The 23,550-nt window shown below is 33.9% G+C and overlaps 1 protein-coding gene across 8 annotated transcripts in view; it reads left to right on the top strand.

Moving 5' to 3' along the window:
* Positions 1-22,878, top strand: part of LOC149080161 (eukaryotic translation initiation factor 4B-like) — a 113,957-nt gene extending 91,079 nt beyond the window's left edge. For 3 of the 8 annotated variants that reach the window (XM_089239189.1, XM_089239193.1, XM_089239190.1), the window contains 2 exons: positions 2,849-2,940; positions 21,343-22,878. In XM_089239189.1, coding sequence (XP_089095315.1) covers positions 2,849-2,940; positions 21,343-21,393 — 143 coding nt within the window. In that variant the 3' untranslated portion in view covers positions 21,394-22,878. Of the gene's footprint in view, positions 1-2,848; positions 2,941-10,015; positions 10,061-13,097; positions 13,248-13,663; positions 15,355-21,342 lie in introns of those variants that run through there. The other 5 variants (XM_089239188.1, XM_089239187.1, XM_089239186.1 and 2 more) reach the window with 4 other exon arrangements.
* The last annotated feature ends 672 nt before the right edge of the window (positions 22,879-23,550 follow it).

A 23,550-nucleotide genomic window follows, 5' to 3' on the forward strand; every position in this document is an offset into this window, starting at 1 on the left:
GATCTATGTAAGGCCACTTCAACATCATGGGCCCCAGAGGCAAATGATGTTCTAGGATCCCATACTTAGTTGGATGAAACAGCTTACATAGTTGCATACTTACTCAAAAATCATAGTATCTTATCATTTAGGCTCCCAATGGACATAAGAGCCCCTGTCATATGTCCATTTGGGGGCCCCAATGTCTGACCTACTTAATGAGACCTGTACTTATGACCTACCCCAATTGTCTGGTTCTATAGAGAATTATGCTGGATTCTGAAAGTAGTTACACCCTTTCCTATCATATTTCATTTGAAAGTTTTATCTCTTCACATTTGAATTTTTTTCACCTCTTTCTGTGGCCCCCTTGACTAACTGCCATGGCTCCTCTTCCACTTGATTTTCACCTGTGGCCACCTTAGAATATCCCAGTACTGCAGGGGGGGGCCATGTAGCCCCAGGTTGAGAGCCACTGCTCTAAGTGATAGTTGAGTATAAATTGATACATAGGCAATAACTTATTCCTGTGCAACTTAGCATCACTAGACCAAAATATCAACATTTCATGGACTCCTTTCCAGTACTAGTATACGAGATGAATTCTATTTTTTAAACTTATCTTCATGGGAAATAATTGCATATATTTGTACCATACTCTGTGGCAAAATTATTACATGAAAAATGCACAACCTGATATATCCAAACGTAGAAGTAACTGTCATAAAAATTTTATTTTTCTTTATTATCTGGCAGGATTGTTTGGTTTAAACCTTGGTTTTAACCAAGTGGTTTTTTTCAAAAAATCAAATAAAAGTTGCCTAAATATAATTTTTTTCCTTGAAAAATATGATATTGGTTCATTATTATCCAAAATGTTTCATTTTTACCACATTTTATATCCTTGGGGTACATTCTGATGGGGTATAAATGACATAAGATTTTATAAGTGGTTTTTTTCAAAAAGTCTCATAAAAGTGGCCAGAATATATATTTTTCATATGATATATCTTAGTCATTTAAAGTTATATATAAAAGCCAAAATTTCTCATTCTTACAACATTTTCTAACCTTTGGCTATATTCTGATGCTCTATCTTTAGCAAATTCATGAATAAGGATTGCATCATACATCTAAATGTAGTGGTGTATTATCTCACAGGGTTTCTTTTTCCCTTGACGAAGAAGCAGCTACAGTAGTGACACCATCATGCTAGGGGCAGGTGGTCCTATAATCCAATAAAGACAACAGCTGTCCTTAAAGGATAAAGACTAATGTACTAGTAGTTACATTACCTCACATACATTTTCATTTTCTTTCCCATAAGAAGTAGCACATCTCCTACTGTATATCTCCCAGTCTTAATATTCAATAGTTGTTGTTTTTTTTTATACTTTCACACGCACACTGTTAAGCCTAGTTAAACAAGGTTCTACTGTATAGTAGTAACAGATTTATGAAAAATAATCAGCTATATACAGCGTGATTATAATTTAAGTTTTGATTCCAAAACTATATAATAAGTACTAATCAGAATGACTTGAAAATTTGCATGGATACTCCTGAAGCAATGGAAGTTTATTTCGCAAAAGAAAAAAGTGCAAAATGTGCAAGTAGATGATGCTGTACTTGGCCAGCAGTATAATCTATTTTGGGCAACCACATCATTTCGGCACTTCCACAGCATAAGTGTGTGGATATAACTTCTATCAAGATGCACATTGCAATACCAGCAAAGCAGCTGCTGAAGACCCATTTTGAGAGGATGCACCTTAACCCTTGCAACTTCTGGCTGTGGGGGGTACCTCAAAATGTTATAAACAGTGGTCAGATTGCAAACTTTGATGAATTGTAATCTCCAGCACATTCCCTATATGTTAGAAGTTCCCCATTCCTCAGGAATATGAACGGGGGAAAGGGGGCGCGTTTGGTTTAATAAAGCTGAATTGCAAGCACATCCACATTATGACCATGGCATATTCCGATTCTGCTGTTGAACAAGAATTTGTGTGCTTTCAACCTCATAGCCAGAACACGCGGTGAACAACATATTTAACATTTTTTGAGTAAGTTGTAGTTATTTGTTCAATTACTTCGTTTTTTGTGATGTTTCCATGAATTATGAAATCGTGAAATGCTATAATTAAGGTATCATTCTGCCATGACTGGCTATCATTTCCATTCTGCAAGCAAATTTCCCTCATGTTTGATGATGTCATTAATTTTACATTTTTAAGTATTTTTTCCCCTTTATCAAATAAAATTGAATTTTTTCAGGAATATTCATGTCAATTTTCAAATCATTCTGACAATTGTTCTTGTTTTTCGGTGTTTTGAAATCAGAACCTTAGTTATAATCACCCTGTATATCGTAAATCATTGCTAATTAATCTACATTATTTATGCTTTATTAAATACATTATATTCACCTAATTTTTATTACTTTTTGCAAAATAGCTCCTAATTAAGTATACTGAAAGTAACTGGAGAAAAACCGTTATATATTATATGATTAATAATAACATTAAAAGAATTTTCAAACACACAGTAATCCATTGAGTTAAGCAAAAAATAATTAAATTGCAAAAGTTGGTTTTTGTTAAAATTTAATAAATATTTATTGATTAATTAGCATGGGAATAGTGTTAATTACATTAATAAACATTTTATTTTAGTTAATTATTGGAAGTTTGAATGATTTTTCAGAAATTTCATTGTTTTTAATGTTAATACTATTTAAAACAAAAAAAAACCGGTTTAAACCAAAAAACCCGTTTTTTTTGGTTTTTTTCACCAACCCTGTTATCTGGCATCATCATACTCTGTGAATCTCTTCCAACAACTTAGTAAGTATGCTTTTATTCTGTAGCTGATGGCAATGAGCGATCATCAAAAGACCATTTAAATTTTGTCAAGAGCGGTACTCATGTTAGTTCATCAGAGCAAGAAAATGGTGAACCTGTGAGTAATTTTTTTATGAAATATAATTTTGTATAAAATTTATAACATGGCAAGTTATGACATGTACATAATACTAGCATGTTCTCAATTGTATGATTCACAAATATGCAAAATAGATATTTTCTTTTAAGGATATCAAGCTGATACAGCAGACTTGACCTTTAGATATTGGTTTTGATATATTGCAGGCGCATGGCACTTTGATCAATTGAAGTTGTAAAAGTAAAATTTACATGGTTAATTTATAGTAATCATTCTTAGAAGAAATCTCTGGCTCATTTCATCAGGTTTTAGCACTTATTCAAATACATAGAGTGTCAGGTAACTAATTGAAACTAAGTTCAGATAATCTGAAGTTTTATAAAAATGACTTCCATTCACTATGCATGTCTTGAAATTGCATATGTTATGTTAAAGTTTATAGTTTGATGTAATGGATCAATCTTACTACATCAGATAGATGTCTATTCTAAAGAGAAATGCATTAAAATTTCAAATAGTTTGATTTTAATACCAATGTAAATTAAGAATGTGATTACTCTGTTTATATGGCTTTTTCAAGTTGATAAAAATTGTTTTTTCGGGTTCGAAGACCGTCGTCCGTTTGAGTTTGTTCTCAACCTCAAACGGACGACGGTCTTCGAACCCGAAAAAACAATTTTTATCAAATGATGGCCGCGAAAACCTTATAGACTATTTTTTCAAGTTGTTTGTTTTGAGGAAGAAAAATTCACAATTTTTGCAATGATGAATATTACAGTAGGAATCAATCTCAATTTTTTTATTTCTGATGAATTTGAAATTTCTTGTCTCTAATGAGTGATTGAGAGAATTGGATAAAGTAAATTTTACCTTTGGGGCCGTTCAAGTATTACGTCATCATTGATGGGGGGGGGGTTCCGATTTACTTACTTTTGATGATAGGGGGGGGTTTGGATAATGCTTACGTCATCAACCACCCTTTATGAAAATATGAAATATTTTTAATGGCATCTTATAGGCGCGCTAAAAACAAGAAAAACCTTTTGATAGTTTGTGGGCACTTGAAGTAACATTCCCCCCCCCCACTATCGATAAGTGCCCTACAGAGACACTATAGTGATCTCTAAATTTTTCGCGGACCCAAGTGATCTGGAAATGTGTCCGGGCCACTTAAGTGCTCTGGAAATGTGTCCGGGCCACTTAAGTGCTCTGGAACTGTGCCATGCATCACTTAAATAATCTGAGAATGTGCCGCGCGTAATTTGAGTAATGTAGAACCGCACTGGGGGGAGCCACTTAAGTGCTCTAAAACTATGTCACATGTCACTGCATTTCAAACCCCTGATTAACAGCACCCCATATTTTATGGACAAACTTTTTTGTCCCAAAGGGGTCCACCAAATCGAGACTATGCAGTAATCAGTGAAGTTCAGAAAAGTTGCAGGTGGACGATATTACATCGGTGGTCAAACCGATTTGTCGCATTGAAATTGTGTGCAGAAGAAACTTTTTTCTGATTAAAATTTCATTCGGAATAAATAAAGAGCATGTTTATGTATTCCTTTTTTTTCAGATATTAATGAATACAAATTTTTAAAATAATTTAAAATAAGTTCTATGAATTGAATCACAATTTTAGCAAGTACATTCAGGTATGCCAATATTGGCATGAAGCCTCTCAGCAATCCTGAATGTTGACTTTTAGGGTTGGCACCACTCCCTCCCTTGTCTGGAAAATATAATCATAGCTTAATGAAAGAAATTCATTTTAATTAATCAAATCATCAAAAATTAATCATAGCCTAATGAAAGAAAAAATACTGATATATCTTAATCTATACATATGAAATAACATGTTTCGACTGATTCATTATCGCCAAGCCAAAACCCCTGAAGCTGTAAATTTTAAGTTTTATCTCATGATCTAAAGACTCACTAAGGAGGAATTTTCCAAAATTTGATCGCTAAGGAGGGTTTAAAGGTTATATAGAGAAATCATGCTGATCTGAAATTATAAATGTGAAATTTTATCAGTACAGTGAATTCTGTATGAAACAGAACGTCAAGAGACTGAAATAATATTTCATTTTAGACAAATTTACGTTTTATATAAATACAAATACAAGGCCACAACAGGCAAAATGCCCAACGAGGTGGCTGAGAAAACTATGCTCATAACAAATATGGATCTGATATGTTTCTAAACTACAGCAAACCAACTGAAAATGCAATTATAAAGAGCACTAATCATTAAACAGACTCTATTCTGATTCCATTTAAAACAAGTTTCCACTTCTCATACAGTGTCCATCTTAGACAGGTTTCACTGTAGTTTCATTTCCTGATTACTTAGACTTGATGACTTGTAAAGATTTACTAAGAAGGAGTTTTTCAAAATTTGATCCGGGGGGGGGGGTCATGGTTATAAGGGGTTTCGAAGATTATATGGGGCAATCATTACTGAGCCCCAACTGCTGAAGCTACAAATATGAAATTTGGTTAATATTATATTTTATAACATAGAGACTTGCCAAAAACAGGACTTCTGGAAATGACTCCCAAGGGGGTAATGAGGGGTTCAAATATTATATGAAAGAACCATCGCGAGTAATTTTTAGATTACCACATCCATGCGAGCGAAACCGCGGGGTATCAGCTAGTTTTTTACAGAAAATTTCAATTGGGATGAATTCATAGATGAATAAGATTCCAGCATTCCATAAGCACTGGAGCTGGGGGGGGGGGTGGCAAGTACACTGGGCCTCCAAGAAAGGTTGCAAGTTCCTCAGTAATTCATGAATATTCAATATAACGCCTCCCTGCATAAGCACTTGTGGGACTTCTACAGACCCTACACCCCAATGTTTTCTTCCCATCAAAACTCCTGTGACAACTATGATGACACATTCTCTGTAAGCTAGGAGTGCAATAAAATCATTACTGATTGCAAAATAATCTTGTGTTTAGAAATTTTTTGGGTTATAAAAATGGTAAGTTTGATTTAATTATTTCATACTATTATACATGGTGTCCTTTAAATCCTAATTCGGCCTCTATCTCATCAACCATTCGTCATAGAGGTATGGTTCTAGTTTAAAAAATTCTCAAAATGTTTTCAGAAATCATCCTGTAGCGGTGAGTGAAAATAGTGTTACAAAATAAAAAAAATTGAATTTTTATGCGCTCCCTTTGCTTTTTAAGATCCAATTAAAAAATTGTTGCTCTGTACCTCTTGATGCAAAAAAAATCCTATATTTTCAATTTTTATACACACTCAGACGTTTTCATTTGAAAATTGGAGAAAAATTGGAAAAAAATAGCAAACTAATGGACAATGCTCTTTCCACTCATTTATGTTATCTTTTTGTGTTTGCCTCAGGAGAGAGACAGCAACAACTTTCTAATTGGAGCTTAAAAAAAGGAGATGGGGAACCATATAAAAATTTTGATTTTATTTTTGACACACTGTATTTTCACTTTTAGAGGGTCAAAAATGGCTAAAAATCTGCTTATGTAATACTTGAATGGCCCCTTACAGATACCCTGTAAGGAAAATCCATGTTGAAGTTCCATTGAAATGTAAACCTCATAGGCCGGGATTACATTATAAAAGTCCTTTGTCAAAGATCATTCATACAATAAGTTTGAGAAAAAATTTGATAGTGTAATGGGCAAATTTGATGAAAGTTGCTATTCATCAAGTTTTTTTTTATCAAATTAAGCCTCCTCGTCCAATATTTGAAAAAAGATTAATGTTGATGCTTTACTGCAGTTTCAATTGCTGAAGTTTATGTATATACTTTGTGATTTCATAAAGAAATTAAAAAATGAGTTTTATGTAGTCAGTGGGAGCTACAAAGATCTTAATGCCGTACGTGAACATCAGGTAACTGAATTTCTCTAGCTGACTACAAAATCAGAAACAAACGGTTGGATGCTTATCGGTTATAACAAATTTAATTCGGTCCTAGTGAACCTGCAATGCAATACTAAAATAGGGTTTAAAATATCGTTATAACGAATAGACATATTTATATATATGGGATACAAGGAGTCATGTTTTCTAGTAATATGTCACCACCCATGGGGGGGGGGGGAGATTGCATTAGCTGACTTTCAATGACAAGGTGGGGGGGGGGGGAGGTGTTCGAATGATAATTGTATGAGCAATAGAGGTACAAAAATATGAAATTGGGTTATGGTATTTGGTTGGTATATATTAAATGGTATATAATTTCCGAAAGTACAGTATTTATGCAAATTAGTCCTTGTAATTCTGGTACTTGCAATCAGGTAGTGGGGCCTCATGATGCTCTCAAGTTTTACGGACATGGGTTACAGCAAGATTGAGGTTGGATGGAGCAATGAAGGTTACATGCCGTGGGTGATAATCTAGGAGTCCGTGGGGTTGTTTCCAAGTTTTTCTTTGGCAAGCCACACTGGTGGATCGATTTTTTTTTTTAAATTTTCTTTTCAATGGATTACACTCCATAAATTCCAAATTAATATTTCAGGAAGAAAGAATCTTTGAAGTACTACTGCGTACTATTGCGAGAATTGGCTTTGGTGTGTTGTCAACGCGATAGCTAGATGGTGACCTCTAGCTTTAGATAATGCTCTGGTTCTGTTCATTCCCATATAACCACTTTTTTTTTGAAGGATCGACATAACTACAAATTTGTGTCAGAGTTCCTCTGTCTTTGTAAACTAATACGCCACAGTGCTGGTCGGCTGAAGGTAGTTTTCAACTTTGAGAGCCCTGAATGCAAGTCTATTTCACGTTAAAAATCTCACCTCTGAGAGAATCAGGCCTCCAATGGTACAAATATTCGATCTTTATACTTCACTCACAATTTAAAATGTTGATGGCAGCACTGGAATATCAGACACAACACTAGATAGGCACTCAGACTGTTAGGTACACACCCACATCTCCGGCACAACTTATTTGTTAGTAACTTGCCCATGACAATACACCAGAGTTGTGCTGGGTTTGAAAGAAAGTATTTGTAAACGTTAGAACCATTAAAATATCAATAACAATTCAATGGACCACTTACAGCCAGATTTTAAAAATTTTGCCTTCCATGGCCCCCTTGTCTTTGTCAACGTTTACTTACGGCTCCCCAGAATTTAAAGTATACTAGATTCTCGGTAACTCGACACCCCAAAAGTATTGACAAACATGTTGACTTAAGCAGATGCCGAGTTAGCGGGGTTTCACTAAATTTTTGTCCGATCGTTTTTGTGTGTGTAATTATATACATTCTTCTAACAATTGTGTTAAATAGAATGCTAATTCTCATTAATTTTAATTCGGAGGAGTTTCAGAATAGAATCAAAACGTATAAAAAAAATTTACCTCAAAAAATAATCAAGTACATTTGCTTGTTTTTCTTTCCAAAGAGAAAACAAAACTTTTTCTACACTATTCAGTTTTACCGTGATTGTTTGGCTTTTTCCTGACTGTGTAGGAAGTGACGGATCACATCTAGAGTAAAAACTCTATATTTAGTGCATCATGGAGAGATGGTGCAAATAATTTTTCATCTGAACTTTCTGTGATTCTATTTCTTCAAAACATGAAGCACTTGCTTTTTTTGGGTGATTGATTCTAGAATATCGTTGTCGGCTAAAAGTCCTGAAGTTACAAGATCAGAGTCAATACTCATAAATTTATCATTGATACAATCACCCATAGTGGTATTTGTGCTTTTTTTCACACTTAATCTGGGAGGAATCTTTGGAGAAATAATCATTCTCCAAAGACTCCGAACAAAAACCAACATGACGGAAGCAGTTCCTAATTGTGGCACTCGTGCCTGAGGTCCATGCAGAATCAATCATTTCAACTGCATCTAAAACAGAAATTTTTGCTTCCATAAATTCACAAATTTTTTGTCTGCAATTTTCTGTAAAGTTTTCATACTTAGGATAATTCCTAATTTCCTTGATTGATACTTTTTGCAAAATCTTTTGCTTTCTCTTGAATTATTGGTCCTGATAATGGGATTGAGTGAGATTGAGGGATTTGAACCAAAAAAGAGTTGCTTCTCTGAAATTCTGATTTCTTATGCATTTTCTGGTGGGTTCATAAAAAGATTCAAATGCTGAAAAAATATTTCCCTCATTTTTAGCAAATGTTGAAATGGGTTCCGTGCAACTCCTTATTCTTTGGCAAGTTCACTGAGTTTTTCCCAATTCTAGTTTTTTGAAAATTTCAACTTTTGATTTTGAAGTTAAAGTATGAAGTTCGCATGGAGCCATTACATTCACGTTTGTCAATACTCACAATGATAACCAAATGACATATTCTGCGTTTAACCAGGCTTTAGCTCTTTTTCTTTTACTCCTTTTCCAAAAAATCGTAAAACCAATTTCCGCCAAAAACATTCTCCGCAACAGACAGTATTAAAACTCACAACAGATATTTATCCCTATTGGATGTTGACAATTTCAACATCCAATAGGGATCATCCCCACTTTTTTTGGCCATGAAAAGACTGAAAGACCTGTCCTGGAAACGCCACTGAAATGATAGGCTGGCCACGAGGCTTCAAACATTCATTCTTCACATGTATGCCCCCCCCCCCAATAGCACAAAAAAGGGACCCATTATATAGAACGAAGCGAAGGATTATCAAAGTACCCACAGACAACGTAAAACAATTCTTAGAATGGTAACACACCGGCAATTGTAAAAACCAGTTGTTGTAAAGGGACAAAAGTTGTAGTCAACTTAAGCAGAGTTAAACCAAACATGTGTCGAGTTAGTTTCCCCTTCTTTGAAATTAGTATTGGGCCAACCAAGGGAATAATAGATGTCAAGTTATCCAGATAGTCAAGGTATCCTCGTGTCGAGTTACTGAAAGTCTACTGTACTACTTCAAATCACTGAACAGTTGCACATTAATACAGACAAATCGCCTCTGATAAAGGCTGGTGACTCACCCTTAGAAGCTGCGACTCTCACTTTCAGAACCGCTGACTTGCAGTACACGGGTATTAATATTTTATTCAAAACTACTTGAGTATCTTTAATGTTTGTAACATACGTAAGTAATTTTCATTGTAATTTTCTTAAATTTTCAAGTCTGTTCGAGGACCACCTCTTCCATCATCACGAATAGGTTGACAAGTGAGTTTTTCTCATTAAACTTGGATATTTATGGTTTATCTGTTTTCATAAATATTGGATACAACGGATGTTTTTCACGTTCCACTTCATTATATCCGGGCTTGGCTCTTTATAGACACATCACTGGATTTGTTGGTTCATACTGATGATTCATTTATTTCATCATCTGAGATGGGTGACAGTGAACCAATACATTATATCAGGTGGCAAATCTTTTATCAAATATTGCCTCTTCGTCAGTGTGATAAAAGAGTTATGCTTATGCTCTTCTTATCCCGCAGTTTCAATCGCCGAAAATATGTACGTGACACTGTGACATATTAACTCTTCAAAAACCTGTTCTTTCTACGTCATCTTCTCCTCTCACTTGTCCCTCCTTTTTCTGAGGAGAAAAAAAAAAGATGATTCTCTTGAGTTTTCAACAATAAATATAGAAAATCAGGAACGTAACTAGGCTGGGGCAACAGGAGCACTGCCCCAGGGCTCTGAGCCAAATGGGGGCCCACAAAAATATACACTTACCAGAGCCAGCCAAAATTTGGGTCTGTTTTCCGGACCATTCAAGTTCCGGATCTAAAAAACAAATCCTTCATGAAATAATGAGTCCATAAATTTGAAATTTAATCTCTTTTGTGATAGATCAACTAGATCATTTAGCTTCCCACAAAATCACACTCATTTCTCACAAAATTAATGACCCTTTTCACAAAAACATGACCCTTTTCACAAAAACATGACCCTGCAAAAAAGTCTGGGCAGCTGGGCCTGCTTAGCCCAAATAGAAGTCTGCCCTGGGGTCACCAAAAAGGCACAACAAGGCCTTATAGAAAATAAGTTTTATGTCACCCGCTTCTCTTGCCCAGTTCATGGTTCACTTTCTGCTCCCCAGAAAAGTTAAGTGGTCACTTATAAAAGAACCAATTCAGAGCAAAAAGAGGCACAATGCCCCTAGAAGCCATGGCGCACACTTTGATAAACCCTGTCATATCACATCACTGGATTTGATGGTTCGCATTAATGATACATTTATTTAATTATCTGAGATGGTAGAGATTCATTATATTAGGGGTGGTTATTTTTAATATTCGAGAGCTAATATAATGTTCAGTTGCAGCATCACGGCCCACAGGTGCCACTCCGATGTATATGCCACGGTTTGTATAAGCTCGGAGACAAGGTGAAATGGTGAAAGTTCGAAAAATGCTCGCAAACATTTTTATTTCAGCTTCATTATTAAGTCCAAGCCTGTTTTTAATCAGTCAATAAACCATCATTAACTTATTAGTTTTTGACAATTATTAATTAATATAATAATTAAACAATTAAATTAAGATAATAGGGAATTAAATTAATGAATAAATTATTTATTCTCAACAAGTAAAAACCTGCTTTAAAAAATTAAAAAACTATCATGAACTTATTAGTTTTTCCAAATGCTGCCATGTATCCAAGTTTAGGTTCACTTGTAGTCAAGGCCGTTATTGTCCCAATATCTCCAGAGGGGTGCGGGGTTATTCGCTCACTGTGTGGGGATGCGGATCAGCAAATGAAACTCACCCGACACCCCATGCATCAGCACGACAATAAGTTTTACTTAAATACTTATTATAAATTCATTAATAAGCATCATTCACACTAGTAATTATAATTATTAAACAATTAAGACCAGTGGAGAACTATTAAGTTAATGATGGGTAATTAATTCATTGAAAACAGGCTTTTATACTGGTATGAGTAAATTAATTATGAGCATCAATTACTTAAATAGCATCAAAACCTTATCATGGTGGTTATATTGTTTATAATTATTATGAATCAACTAATGAGCATCAGGAACTCATAAGTTCATGATGATTGATTCATTTAAAACAGACTGACTTGGTAAAAATCCCAAATGAAAACGTTTACAAGTGTTTTTTGGACTTTCACCAACTTGCCTTGATAAAACCGAGTCTGAGATTTTACTGTGACATATAAGCTGCAATAAGTAATATGGTGAAACACTAGCAATGTATTCACTAAACTTTCTCTCTGGGCTTTGTACATTAAAAGTTGCATTCCCAGACAAAATACAATCACCCACATAAGCTTCATTTTTTTTAACTGGAGCCATTACAGAGATTGCAAATGATAAATTTCCTATAGCAAATGGTAAAAAAATTTCTTCATCCATAACTACTACCAGCAGCGGCACAAGACTAACGAAGACGAACTGACAAAAATTTCTGCAAAACCAATTTTATATAAATCTTTTATGTAGTGTAATAAGGTCCATTTCTTTTATAAACTAAATGTTATTAAAAAAATTTGAACACAAAATTTATAAAAGATGTTTGCCAAGTTTTATAAAAGGAATTTTATCAAACTTTTATACTGTAATTCTGGCCTTAGTAGAAAAGGTTAATGTACTATTGCTATTTATCAGCATTCCATTGTTCATTTGGTCACTTTTAAAATATTTCAGTCACGATTTTCACTAGTTTTGAGGCTGTCATCCATGCTGAGCCCTGTTATTTGAAAGTGTATTCAAAGTTCTCATGACAATGCACAAGGATGAAATTTTCCATCAAATTTTTCCAAAAAAATCCATCAATTTTTTTATACATCATTTGCATTATAAAATCAATTTACAAAGTAGAACGAAAGCCAAACACTCTGTTCCTGGATGAAGAGGAAAGGACTACATACTCAAATGTTATATTCTGACATTTCAAACCATGTATTAATTATATTTTATTATGTTTTTAGTGATTATGAGACTTTTTTAAAAAATTCCAGAGTTGAATTTGTTGTGTGAAGCTGTCTTAAAACAATTTTGTTTGCATTTTGTTAAAGAAAACATGCCATCTCTATGCTTATGACAGAGACCGTAGGACCTAAAAAAATAATTTTTTTTTTCATATCAATGAAATACATATGAATAAAAAGTTATTACACCTTACTTAAAATTTTCTCATGCTACTCACATACACCTGTCTTTTCATCATAAGGTTTGAGAGCCATGTGAGAATAGAAACTTTGTTTTAACCTAAAATAGGGTTTAAGACGTAATATTCAGTTTCGGAAATGGAATCATCAAGAAATTAATTCAAGTACTAAGAGCTCAATAATGAATGGTGGAGAAAGTGAACTACTGTTAAAGAAGAGAGCTCCTATACCATCTAGAATCCAAAAAGAAATTCACAAGGTGACTTTTCGAATAATTGCATGCATGCACGCACGTAACAGCAATTGAATGGCTATTAGCTGTTAGTGATAGAGAAAAGCTTTTATTTTGCGCTTTTTATACTCATGATATTTTAATGTTTGGTAAATTGGGTTCTTGTCAGTCCATTTTTGTTTTTTGTATATTCTATATTGTTGAGGTATTGACAGTCTATCTTTTTGAGATGTAGCCAGAGAAAGATGAAAAATTTGAATAGAAAAGAACGCAGTAGAGAGAAACCCAGTTATATCATGCTTTAGTGCAAAATGAGATGTATTGCAGGCATCATTGTGTACTTTCTTATTTTACAAATTTTTATTTTGAAAATTAACATTTACAAACTTTTTTTAAATGCTGTTTTAATCCTGAAAGGAATATTTTTTTAATGTACTTTATAGACGCTGTTTGTCTGTGAGTGATGAGATGAGCTACCAACTAGGTAGCAAACAGATTCCTTTTATGATCTTGCTGCCATTAAGCAATTTCCTTTGGAGAAACATTTAGAACAAGTGTGCAAAATGGAACAGACATTTATTTAACTCTGAATGTGCAAATTTTTGTTTTTTGTTTTTCAGTCCCATTTTTTAATTAGAAAAAATTAGTTAAACATATTAATTAAGAAATCATTTATCTCTCTATAAGTAGCCGTTTATATTGACTTGAGAAGTTGCATTTGTGTTTTATTTAAAATTCAATTCTTACAATTGAGTGGAGATTGCTCATAGATTATTCAGGAGTTTAAATATAAAATTATAAGCTCTGCAACACTAAATTCTAAATGCAGTTAATTCTAACTACAGTAACCACCTTTATATCACACGTGTAGAGCGACAAAGAAAGAACTAAATATAACTGATGGCTTTATGTTAAATTTTTAACACTAGTTCTAATAAAAGATATAAAATATCAGAATTTTACTAGGGACTATTGTACATTACTGTTGAGGTACACTGCTAAATTCTCATTTGCTTAAAAAAATTACAATTTTGCTGAGTATAGTTAAAGAAAACAAACCTTTGCATAGAAATTTATTTGTATACTTTTGAGTGGAGATAAATTGCAGAACTGATATCAATAGATGTACATGTTAACTTTGAGTAAAGCTTGTTTGAAGCAAAAAGTGTACAGAATTTATGAATTTGCAAACATTTTTGTTGTGAACTGTGATATCTTGAGATGTTTTTAGAAATCAATATCACTTGAAGCTATTCAAGTGAAAATAAAATATAAATTTTGACGATTGCTTGTGCTTTAAAAAAATGTATCAACCTATACATGGTTTAATCCTCAAATTTCTCTTGAAGGTAGGAAATCCAGATAATTTGAGTTGCAAATTTGTTGGAATTTTTCCACTCAGAGAGCAAAATTTTTGACTAATATATTTGAATTCGTTGCTTCAACACATTCATTGATTTCTTTATTAAAAATTCATTCGATAATCATAAATAAAATTTCTTTTTTCCTATCTCTTATTGATGTTTGGTCACCAGTATTAAAATTCTGAAAAACTTAGAAGGGGTTTGGTGCGAATATACAACGTGGCTGAATAAATTACATTCAAATGTGCTAATTACATGCAGTGAGACTTTCAAAACTTTGTTTTTTTCTTTGATAATGTTTTTGGGTTGGGTTTATGCATCTAGCTTGTTTTAAAATTACTGTACTTTAACTCAAGTAAATGAGACTATTTGCATGTTGATTTTGGAAGTATGTTCTTTCTGTTTGAATGGTCTGATAGTTTAAAAATGCAACTTATTGTGATTTATGTGGATAAACCAAATGCTATGATCCATAATCTAAAACTACAGCTATAGTTCTTGTAACTTATTTTTATAAAAATAAAAACATTATTGCATGTTGAGAAATGCATGGATTAAGTTGTGATTATAGATTTATGAAATTTAATCATTTAATGCCTGCCCTAGTTCCATATATCTATAGATCAACAAGCACATTTTAATCTTTTGTTAAAGACTGGTATAATTTAAACAATGGAATCATGTCTACATATATGAATCATTTCATATTTTTTGAGTAAACTATAAATTATTAGATTTACATGATATGTAATAAACTTTTCATTGATTTGAAAAACAACATGAGTTTGTGTTGATATGAAGGATAAGACAAAGTTTAAAATGGTTTTGAAGATGAATACAAAATATATAAATTGATGTGTTTTTCTGATGGGTGCTGTTGTCAAAGGTAAACAATCAGTACAATTTAAATGCTCAGAATCAAGTCAAAAAATCCATCTGCAGTTGCATGAAAAGAGATGCCCCGATTGGTCTTTGAGAGTCACGGTTTTATTCACATTTTTTGGTAAATTTTCAGTGGATACATTTTTTTTCAAATTTTGAAAGTGTTTTTTTAGTTTTATTCATCGAAAGTGAGTTAAATTAGCATTCAATACTATGGAGAATAGTGCTATATCTTTTATGAATGATGCCATTGATTTGAAGCACACAGAAAGTGTATAATTTAGTTGTAAAGACAACATGTGTAATGCAGCCTTTCTAGTAATACAGATAATTTAAACATTTTTTAAATTCATGTATGAATTCAGAATCTATAGCTGCAACCCAGAAAATTGTTTCGTAGTGCATAAGAAACTTGGTCCCCTGTGAGTTTTTTTTCTTCTGTCCTTTTTGCTCATTACCAAATTTAAAAGCTATCAAAAAGGACTTTTTTGAAACAAGGCACATAATGTTAATCAATATTGTTATCAGCGTTATAGTCAAAACAGTGGAACCCAGTTTCATACATCTCTCATTTATATGTTTGGCTTTGGTTGGAATTCATCCTGCATGCTTAAATGTTAGAATATTTCATTTATGCTGCACACGATGACTTTTTGTAAAAATTCAATTTTTATCCATCGAATCTACATAATTTTTGTAAAACAAGTCATTGACATCACTAAACAACTGTAAAGGTAATTATCGACCGATATGAAAATTAGCATTGAGCCAGTTATGAACATTTTACAAATAGTAAGTAACAATTTATTGCCTGTTTCTGAGAATTTAGCAGACACTGCGAGTCCTAAAGAAACAGATTCCAACTGTTTGAACCGTGACCATATGGGGGGGGGGTGTCTGTCCAGACTTGTTTTGTAGGGTCTTATTTTTGTGAAGAGAGTCATTAATTTTGTGGGAAGTGAAATAATCTAGTTAATCTATCTCAAAAGAACTGAAATGCCAACTTTATGGTTTCATTAACTCTTATTTTGTAAAGGGTCTGTTTTTCATGTCTAGAATTTAGTGGTGTTATTTTTAGATTTAGAATTTTGTATAGGGTCTGGGAAACGAACCCAAATTTTGGCTGGACACCCCCTGCATACATTCTTTTTTGATTTTTTTTCCAATGCCCACAGTGTTATTCTTGGAGGGTAGGAAAATACATTGAAAGTGTCTGGCAGGGTGTTTACAATCACTGAAAAGTCACGAAGTCACGGAATGGAGAAAAGGTCACAGATGTTCCAAAAAAGTCACAAAATATGAGTAAAGGTCACAGATTTTTTTTTGATTCTTTCCCCCCCTAAAACCTAGGCTTTGGAGAAGCTTGTGGCATTAAATATTTTTTCTTCTCTCTCAGGTTTCTTTTCTCTTTTTTATTGCCCTGGAGAGAGGAATGGATGGGTGAGTAGCAACAGAAAAGAACAATGTCAATGTGTAGTCACCCTACATCAGGACAGACATATGGGTGGGGCAGAAAAAAAAAACTTTTCTTGCTTTGCTTGTTGGGACCTCTCAACACATTTCCCTAGCAGTGTTCTCAGGATCGCACGATTGACTTTCACAGTAATTGGGAGTCCTCTTGGGAACAAAATCAGTTTTCCGTAGAAAGGACACGACCTTCCCCTCACATCCTGGAGCAGGGCTATTGGATCTTCAGCATGTCCACAATCCAGAGTTTTGAAGGGGAGGGTGGGGGGGGGGAACGGGTAGTGTATTTATAGCATGAAAAAACAAGCAATGATAATTATTGTCCCGGGCCTCAGGACTGCATCCCTATCAGCCCCATCCTTGTGGGAGGCCAGGTGAAAAGGCACAAATTGTTTTTTCCCCGCAAAGAAATTTTTTTTTTGTTAAATATCACCCTTTTTTTAATTGTGCCAATCTTTACCGACTAGGGACAAGCTATAACGAACAATGAAATCGTACAGTATACGAATGTGACAGAGAACGCAAGAGTAGAAACATCAGACTCATACGCCATTAATTGCGTTGCGATGCAACATTTAGGCCAAATTTAAAGGAGTACCACAGTGCCTCCAAATATTGTGCATCATGACTTTTAGGAGCGTTGTGGCGAGCTGAAAATATTGATTTGTGTGCCTATTTATGCTTTAAAGTGGTTCTTGTATATGGGAAAATATTTGCCAAACTTTTTGGGGAGCCACCGATGAACCATTAATTACGCAAGGAAGGCAGCTGACAGAGAACTGTGACAAGCTTGTGATCTTAGACCGACAACAAAGCATGACGATAAAGTAAATAACAAGTGTATAATATCAGACTTCGAAAAATTTGAATAGGAAAAGGAATATGTTAAATTCAGTCTTTCGGAAGGGCCCTGGGTTGGTCTAGCTGGAGCGTAATGGTTTTTTCTGGGAAATTGAACATCATGAAGGCTTCGGTCTAGTGCAGTGTTTCTCAACCACCAGGCCCTGACATAGACCAAACCAGGCCGTGAATGGTTTATTGTTAAATTTTGCCCATTTATTTCTTCTTATTCAGTCACTAAATTGAAAATCGAAAATTATGAGTTGAGTCGGGCCAGGTTAAAAATAAACTATTGGCATCAAAGCCAGTTTTATTCATAGCAAGTAAGTAGGTACAAATAATAAACATAAGTCAATCTATGTATACAGTTAGTAATCCACCCACCTGGAGCTACGTATACAAAACCAATGAAAACGTTCACTGGGTGCCGTATTCAAAAATAAAGATAACATCAAAGAGAAGGGAAAAAAATCTTTATCGCTCAATGCGAGCAGTTAAACAGAAGATGTGTGATCATGGGAAAAGAAAATCAGCATTTCTGCCTAACAATTTCCCATTAATTGTGTGTATGGCCGGACCTTCTAATCAAGAAAAGAAATCAGCTGTGGCAGATTCCAAAGGTTTAGAACGACATCCTGCAGTAAGGACCCTAAACTGGGATCTTTGACGGGCCCGGGTCAGATTTTTCACTTGTCCCTGTATAGTGAATTGATAGCGTAAAAAAAAATTTGAGAATTATCTCAGGTCCCCGGGCTCATGGCTCCCACTTGTCCTACTTTTTGGTAAAATGCCAGACTTTTATCCTACTTTTTTACCAAATCCTATCAACAAAATTTGGGTGATTCATTTTAATTGAGCAGGGAATCATTGATATATTGCCAAATATTACAAATGTTGGAGATTGCAGTTAATGATTCTGCCAAAGCAGAAATTGTATTGCTTTAAGGTTATTTGGGGGGGTTGTATGAGGACCATTTCGTTTATTAATTTTTCATTTGCTTAGTTTGAACAAGTAGAGTAGTCATTAAAGACTTCTGTGTGGATGGAAAAAATAATTTTTTATTTATTACTTCATGGTCTTGGACAGTGACTAACATTCATCATTCAAAGTTATGGTGCAAACAGGGCCGTCATTTCAACTTTTTCCAGGGGGGGGGGGTATGTGTGTATATATATACCATTTTTAATATATTTTCAAAAGCCGGGGGGGGGCTGTTGCCCCCCCCCCCCAAATGACAGGCCTGGGTGCAAATAGGTGAAACGACAGTTTGCATTACAAAGCAGTTGGGCCTATTCTAGGTTTGGTGATTCTGATGCTACACAATAGCATTCAGTTGTCTTTTGTAATTTTAAGGCATGAAGAGACATAAACAATATTTACAATGTGTGCTCCACAAGGAGCTAGAAATGAAAGTGCTTCATTTGTCAAAAGCGATTACACTAGCATGGAACAGTAAAATGTAAACAAATTCCTTTAAAAAAGTATGGACAATGCAGTAAAACTATCTTGTTCCCCTTGCCTTATTTACAACGGATCTTGTAATTTACACATTTTGCACTGTACTTTTGAAAGTGGTGTCGAAGGAGCTTCATTCTTAAAAAAACGTATGTCTTCAAAATTTGCTGTGCATTGTTGAAGAGAGTTGACAAACTCTGCACTTTAAAAGACTCCAAAAAAATGCAATATATATGAGGAGAGGCAGAAAAGAATTATCTGTGGTTGCTAGTATACTGTTTTGGCCAAAATTTTGGTTTTGTAACCAAGTCATTTTGCTTTGGCTTGAGTCCAAATCTTATAGGATACTGAAATAGTGCTGTTAAATTTTTTTTTGTGGGATTGTTTTTCATTATGCTATGATTATGTTGTCTAAGGGGGTTACCCTCCCTGTCCTACTTTTTAGCCCTGCATTTTCCTAATGTTGTAAGTGGGAACCCTGTCAGCCCCCTACTGTGCTTCCTTGCGCTGGTGAATGGGGCATTGACTCAGAATTGGAAAATTGAATGGGCTATTTTGTACATCTCGCTCCATTCGATGTTTTTTTGCTTTGTTTTGAGCCCACTATCGCTATGCGTCTCATCGCAACGTGGCTGTTGTGCACACGGCTTAATATCTGTGTTTTCAGTAGTTTTGCATTCATAGGATGTGTTTTAAACTTGCGCAGATGCGCCCGTAGAGCTTATTTTGGAAAGTTTTGTCGTATAGGTGCCGAGAAGGAACTCTGATATGACAAAAGCAGGGGGTGTAGGGTTGCCATACTTCGATCTATATTGCCCATAAAGGCATATGCTGGGATGGATTGCATTGGATATTCATGATCTACTGAGGGCTTAGGTGACCTCGCAAAGTTGGTTGAAGGCATTTGTGAGGGGATATACAGAGAGAGAGGGCAACTGGGACGATTGCCCCTAAAAAAATTATTGGCATAGGTAGATGGACATTTGTTACCCCCACCCCCTAAGTTCGAGAAAGAACCTATAACCACGCTTTTGCGAGGGCGGCTTATGCGACTTGAGCCCTTAGGGTCCAGTTCTTATGGGGTATTGTATTTTTTTTGAGATCTTTAATTTAAAAGTTTTTAAAACTAACAAATTTTTTTTTTTTTTTGTGGTTGTCCCCAAGTTCAACATTCAGCACTACTGAGATGCTTCATGCCAATGTTGGCATGTCTGCATGTGCGTATATATTTTTACATCATCATGCTCTATGGGAAATTTTGAAGGATTAAAATAGATTTCTTATCAAATGTTTTTATTTTGTAAATTCACACGCGCGCGACTGTGACATTTACTCAGTTTGGAAACCAGTGATATAAGAAAACAGTCCAGCATGGTTCATTTTGTTGAATGAGAAAAGCAACCGAAAAGTCACTGTGTTTTGCTTTTGGTAGACACCCTGAAGTCTGCTAATAGGTTTTCTTTCAAAATGTCTTAATACATCCCCAAGTTGATTTTACTGCTTACATACACGATTGGAATCTTTTCTTGGGATGCAAATCATCACTGATCCACCTCTGAATTGGCATTTTGATCCATTATTGAACTTAACAACAGTCTTCAATCTTTTGATTCTTAAAATTTTCTAATCAGACATCCCATTTCCTGTGAGTGAATATTTTGCTGTTTTCAATTTCCAACAAATTTGTTGCCTTTGGCATGTTCAGTTTCAGAGAAAACCCTGATTTCACTGGACTGATGTAAAAAAAATCTTGTTAACATGTCAAAAATCCAAATCTCTTTCCCAGACATTAAAAAAAAATGTCCTTATACTCTTTCTCCAAATCTGACCACTCCTATAATTTTAACTTGTTTCTCTGAAACAATGCATCATTAATCAAAAATATTATACCGCTGGAATGATAAGTGGGTTCATAATCCAAAATGTAATTGTTTTGGCTATTATCATAGCATTACATGAAATTATCAAGAAATATATCATTGAATTGATGAATACAAAAAAAAAAAATCTTCAGTGGAAGAAAACTTTCTTATTGGTATAAGGTTAACTTTTTTCAACACAATTTTATAGATTTTTTTTTTTAATCATTTGATTCTATGCTTTAATGTTTCAGGAGGCTTTCTTGTCCAATAAATTTGCTCATTTGTCAAGTCAAGATGAATAAAAAGTTGAAATGAAAGTGGATAAATATGGTGTACTTATTTTTTGGAAGCTAAAGAGAACATTCTTCAGCTGCCTGCCCTGAAAAACAGAACATTCACTAAATGTGCCTTCATTTTGATTGGTTTATTTTCTTTTTATAAATGTGTATGTTTTGCCTTTGTGGCATACATGAGGTTTTACTTTTTTGGTCAAATATTCAACTAATATATATAAATATGTATATGATAGTACGTTATTTTTGGTCGAAAGTTTTGACATAGTATAGTAGATCATTCTGGGTCAGAGTTTTGTGGACATAGTGGACTTATTTTGTATTTATTGGAAAATATGAATAACAATATATATAATATGAAATACATATTTCAAACACTGTCATACAAAATCTTATTGGACTAGCTGGCATGATGAATATCATTGCTTTTGTAGTTATACTTAATAAACATCCAATTAGAATAAATATATATAAAATTATTATACATATAGGGACATGAAGGAAAATCTATTATAAGAATATAAACATTTTAAATTATTAATCTTTAACAGATTTGCAGTGTTTTTGCACGATGCTTTGAATGAATTAAATATATTCATGACTATTTATTATACCTTATTTATTGTATATTTAATTTTAGAATGATTTCAAGACTTTTGTTCCTTGGCGGTAATTAATTTATTTGTACAATGTTTTGAAACTGTTAGAATTTTTTTTCATAGTATGATATTGAATGTGTTAAGCAAGTTATTACTTGCATATTTTGATTTTATGGACTGTTTTGTGGATAAGATGAATATTTTGATGAATTATCAGTATCTGATACTGCAAAAACTCATTTGGAGTGGTTAAATTTTTTATATTGCGCCAAATGTTTTCCTTGCATTTATTTTTTAATGCTAGACTTCTTTTTCTGTTCTTGTACACACCAAATGAGTTTTTGATAGGTTGTTTTGTATATTCGGCATAATGTAATTTACTTGCATCACAAGTGAGAGGAAAAAACATTTTCTTCCTACTCTTGTGCCAAAATAGTCTAAGGGCTCTAGTGAAAAAATGCACATTTTTATTTCTTGTGCATAGGTTATAGATTGACCTTTCATGTGTCAGTGAAAAAAGAGGGGGTTGGTAATTTATAGTTTTCTATAACCATGTTACCCTATAAAACTTCTAGCAATTTCACAAAATATTAAAATTTCAGAATGTATAATATAATAATCTTTCCTATAGTTAATACACAATAAATCGAAATGTTTACTGAGAAGTTGCTTCCATAATGAGGTGAATTTGTGGTGAAGGGCTCTTGAAGTATATATTTATGCATATTTCCACTTTCATTCATTGTAATTTAATAGTTACTCTGTGCATTTTTATACCAAATGAATTGACAGTCTTAGTCGCTGTAGAAATGTACAGTTTGTGTTCTGTTCAGCAAAAAACGTGATTTGTCATGGAGTTTAAATGTTACAAAGTAAATAAATTACATCGAGAACATGCAATAGAATAATATTAGTGTAAATGTGTCTGGTGCATTTTCTAATACATGTTCTGTGCTGACCTATGATGATAATTAAGTATACATTTTTAATTCATTTGCAGATCAACATTCCTTAGAAATGGGTAATAAAAGGGTTTTCTTATCTCTGTAATGCCGAAGGTAGAAGGCAACATCTCACTAAAAGAAAATTTTACAGGAGCGGCCATTTAATGGGTTTTTTTTCAGTATGGAGCTGGCTTGTTTTATAAAGTATATCATTTATTTTAATAGAAGTTCGTTACACTACACATAGGTATTAGGACACACTATAGGTATTAAGTACTACTATTAAACCAAACATACATCTCATCCATATTCCTCTGCAGTACTTCTAACACAGTGGTTCTCAACCTTTTTTCACTCGCTGAGCTATAATTTCTATGGTGGAGCCCCATTTTTTATTTATACATCAAAGTTACTGATTTATTTTTATTTTAAAATATAATTTTTTCAAACTTACTATTTTTTTTTGATCGGAAGGGTAGTGCACACGAAGCACTGGCTGAGAACAAATGTTCTAACAAATTGGTACATGTTGGAATGTATGTGTAGTGCTAACATCTGCCATCAATTTTTCTGAGTCAGGTGCCACTGACATGCTATAGCACAAATGCCTGGAATTTCGGGAA

This window comes from Pholcus phalangioides, unplaced genomic scaffold (assembly GCF_987345545.1).
Source record: "Pholcus phalangioides strain wild (caught in Gottingen) unplaced genomic scaffold, Ppha-v1.0 ptg000011l_1, whole genome shotgun sequence".
In the NCBI taxonomy this organism is placed as follows: Eukaryota; Metazoa; Arthropoda; class Arachnida; order Araneae; family Pholcidae; genus Pholcus; species Pholcus phalangioides.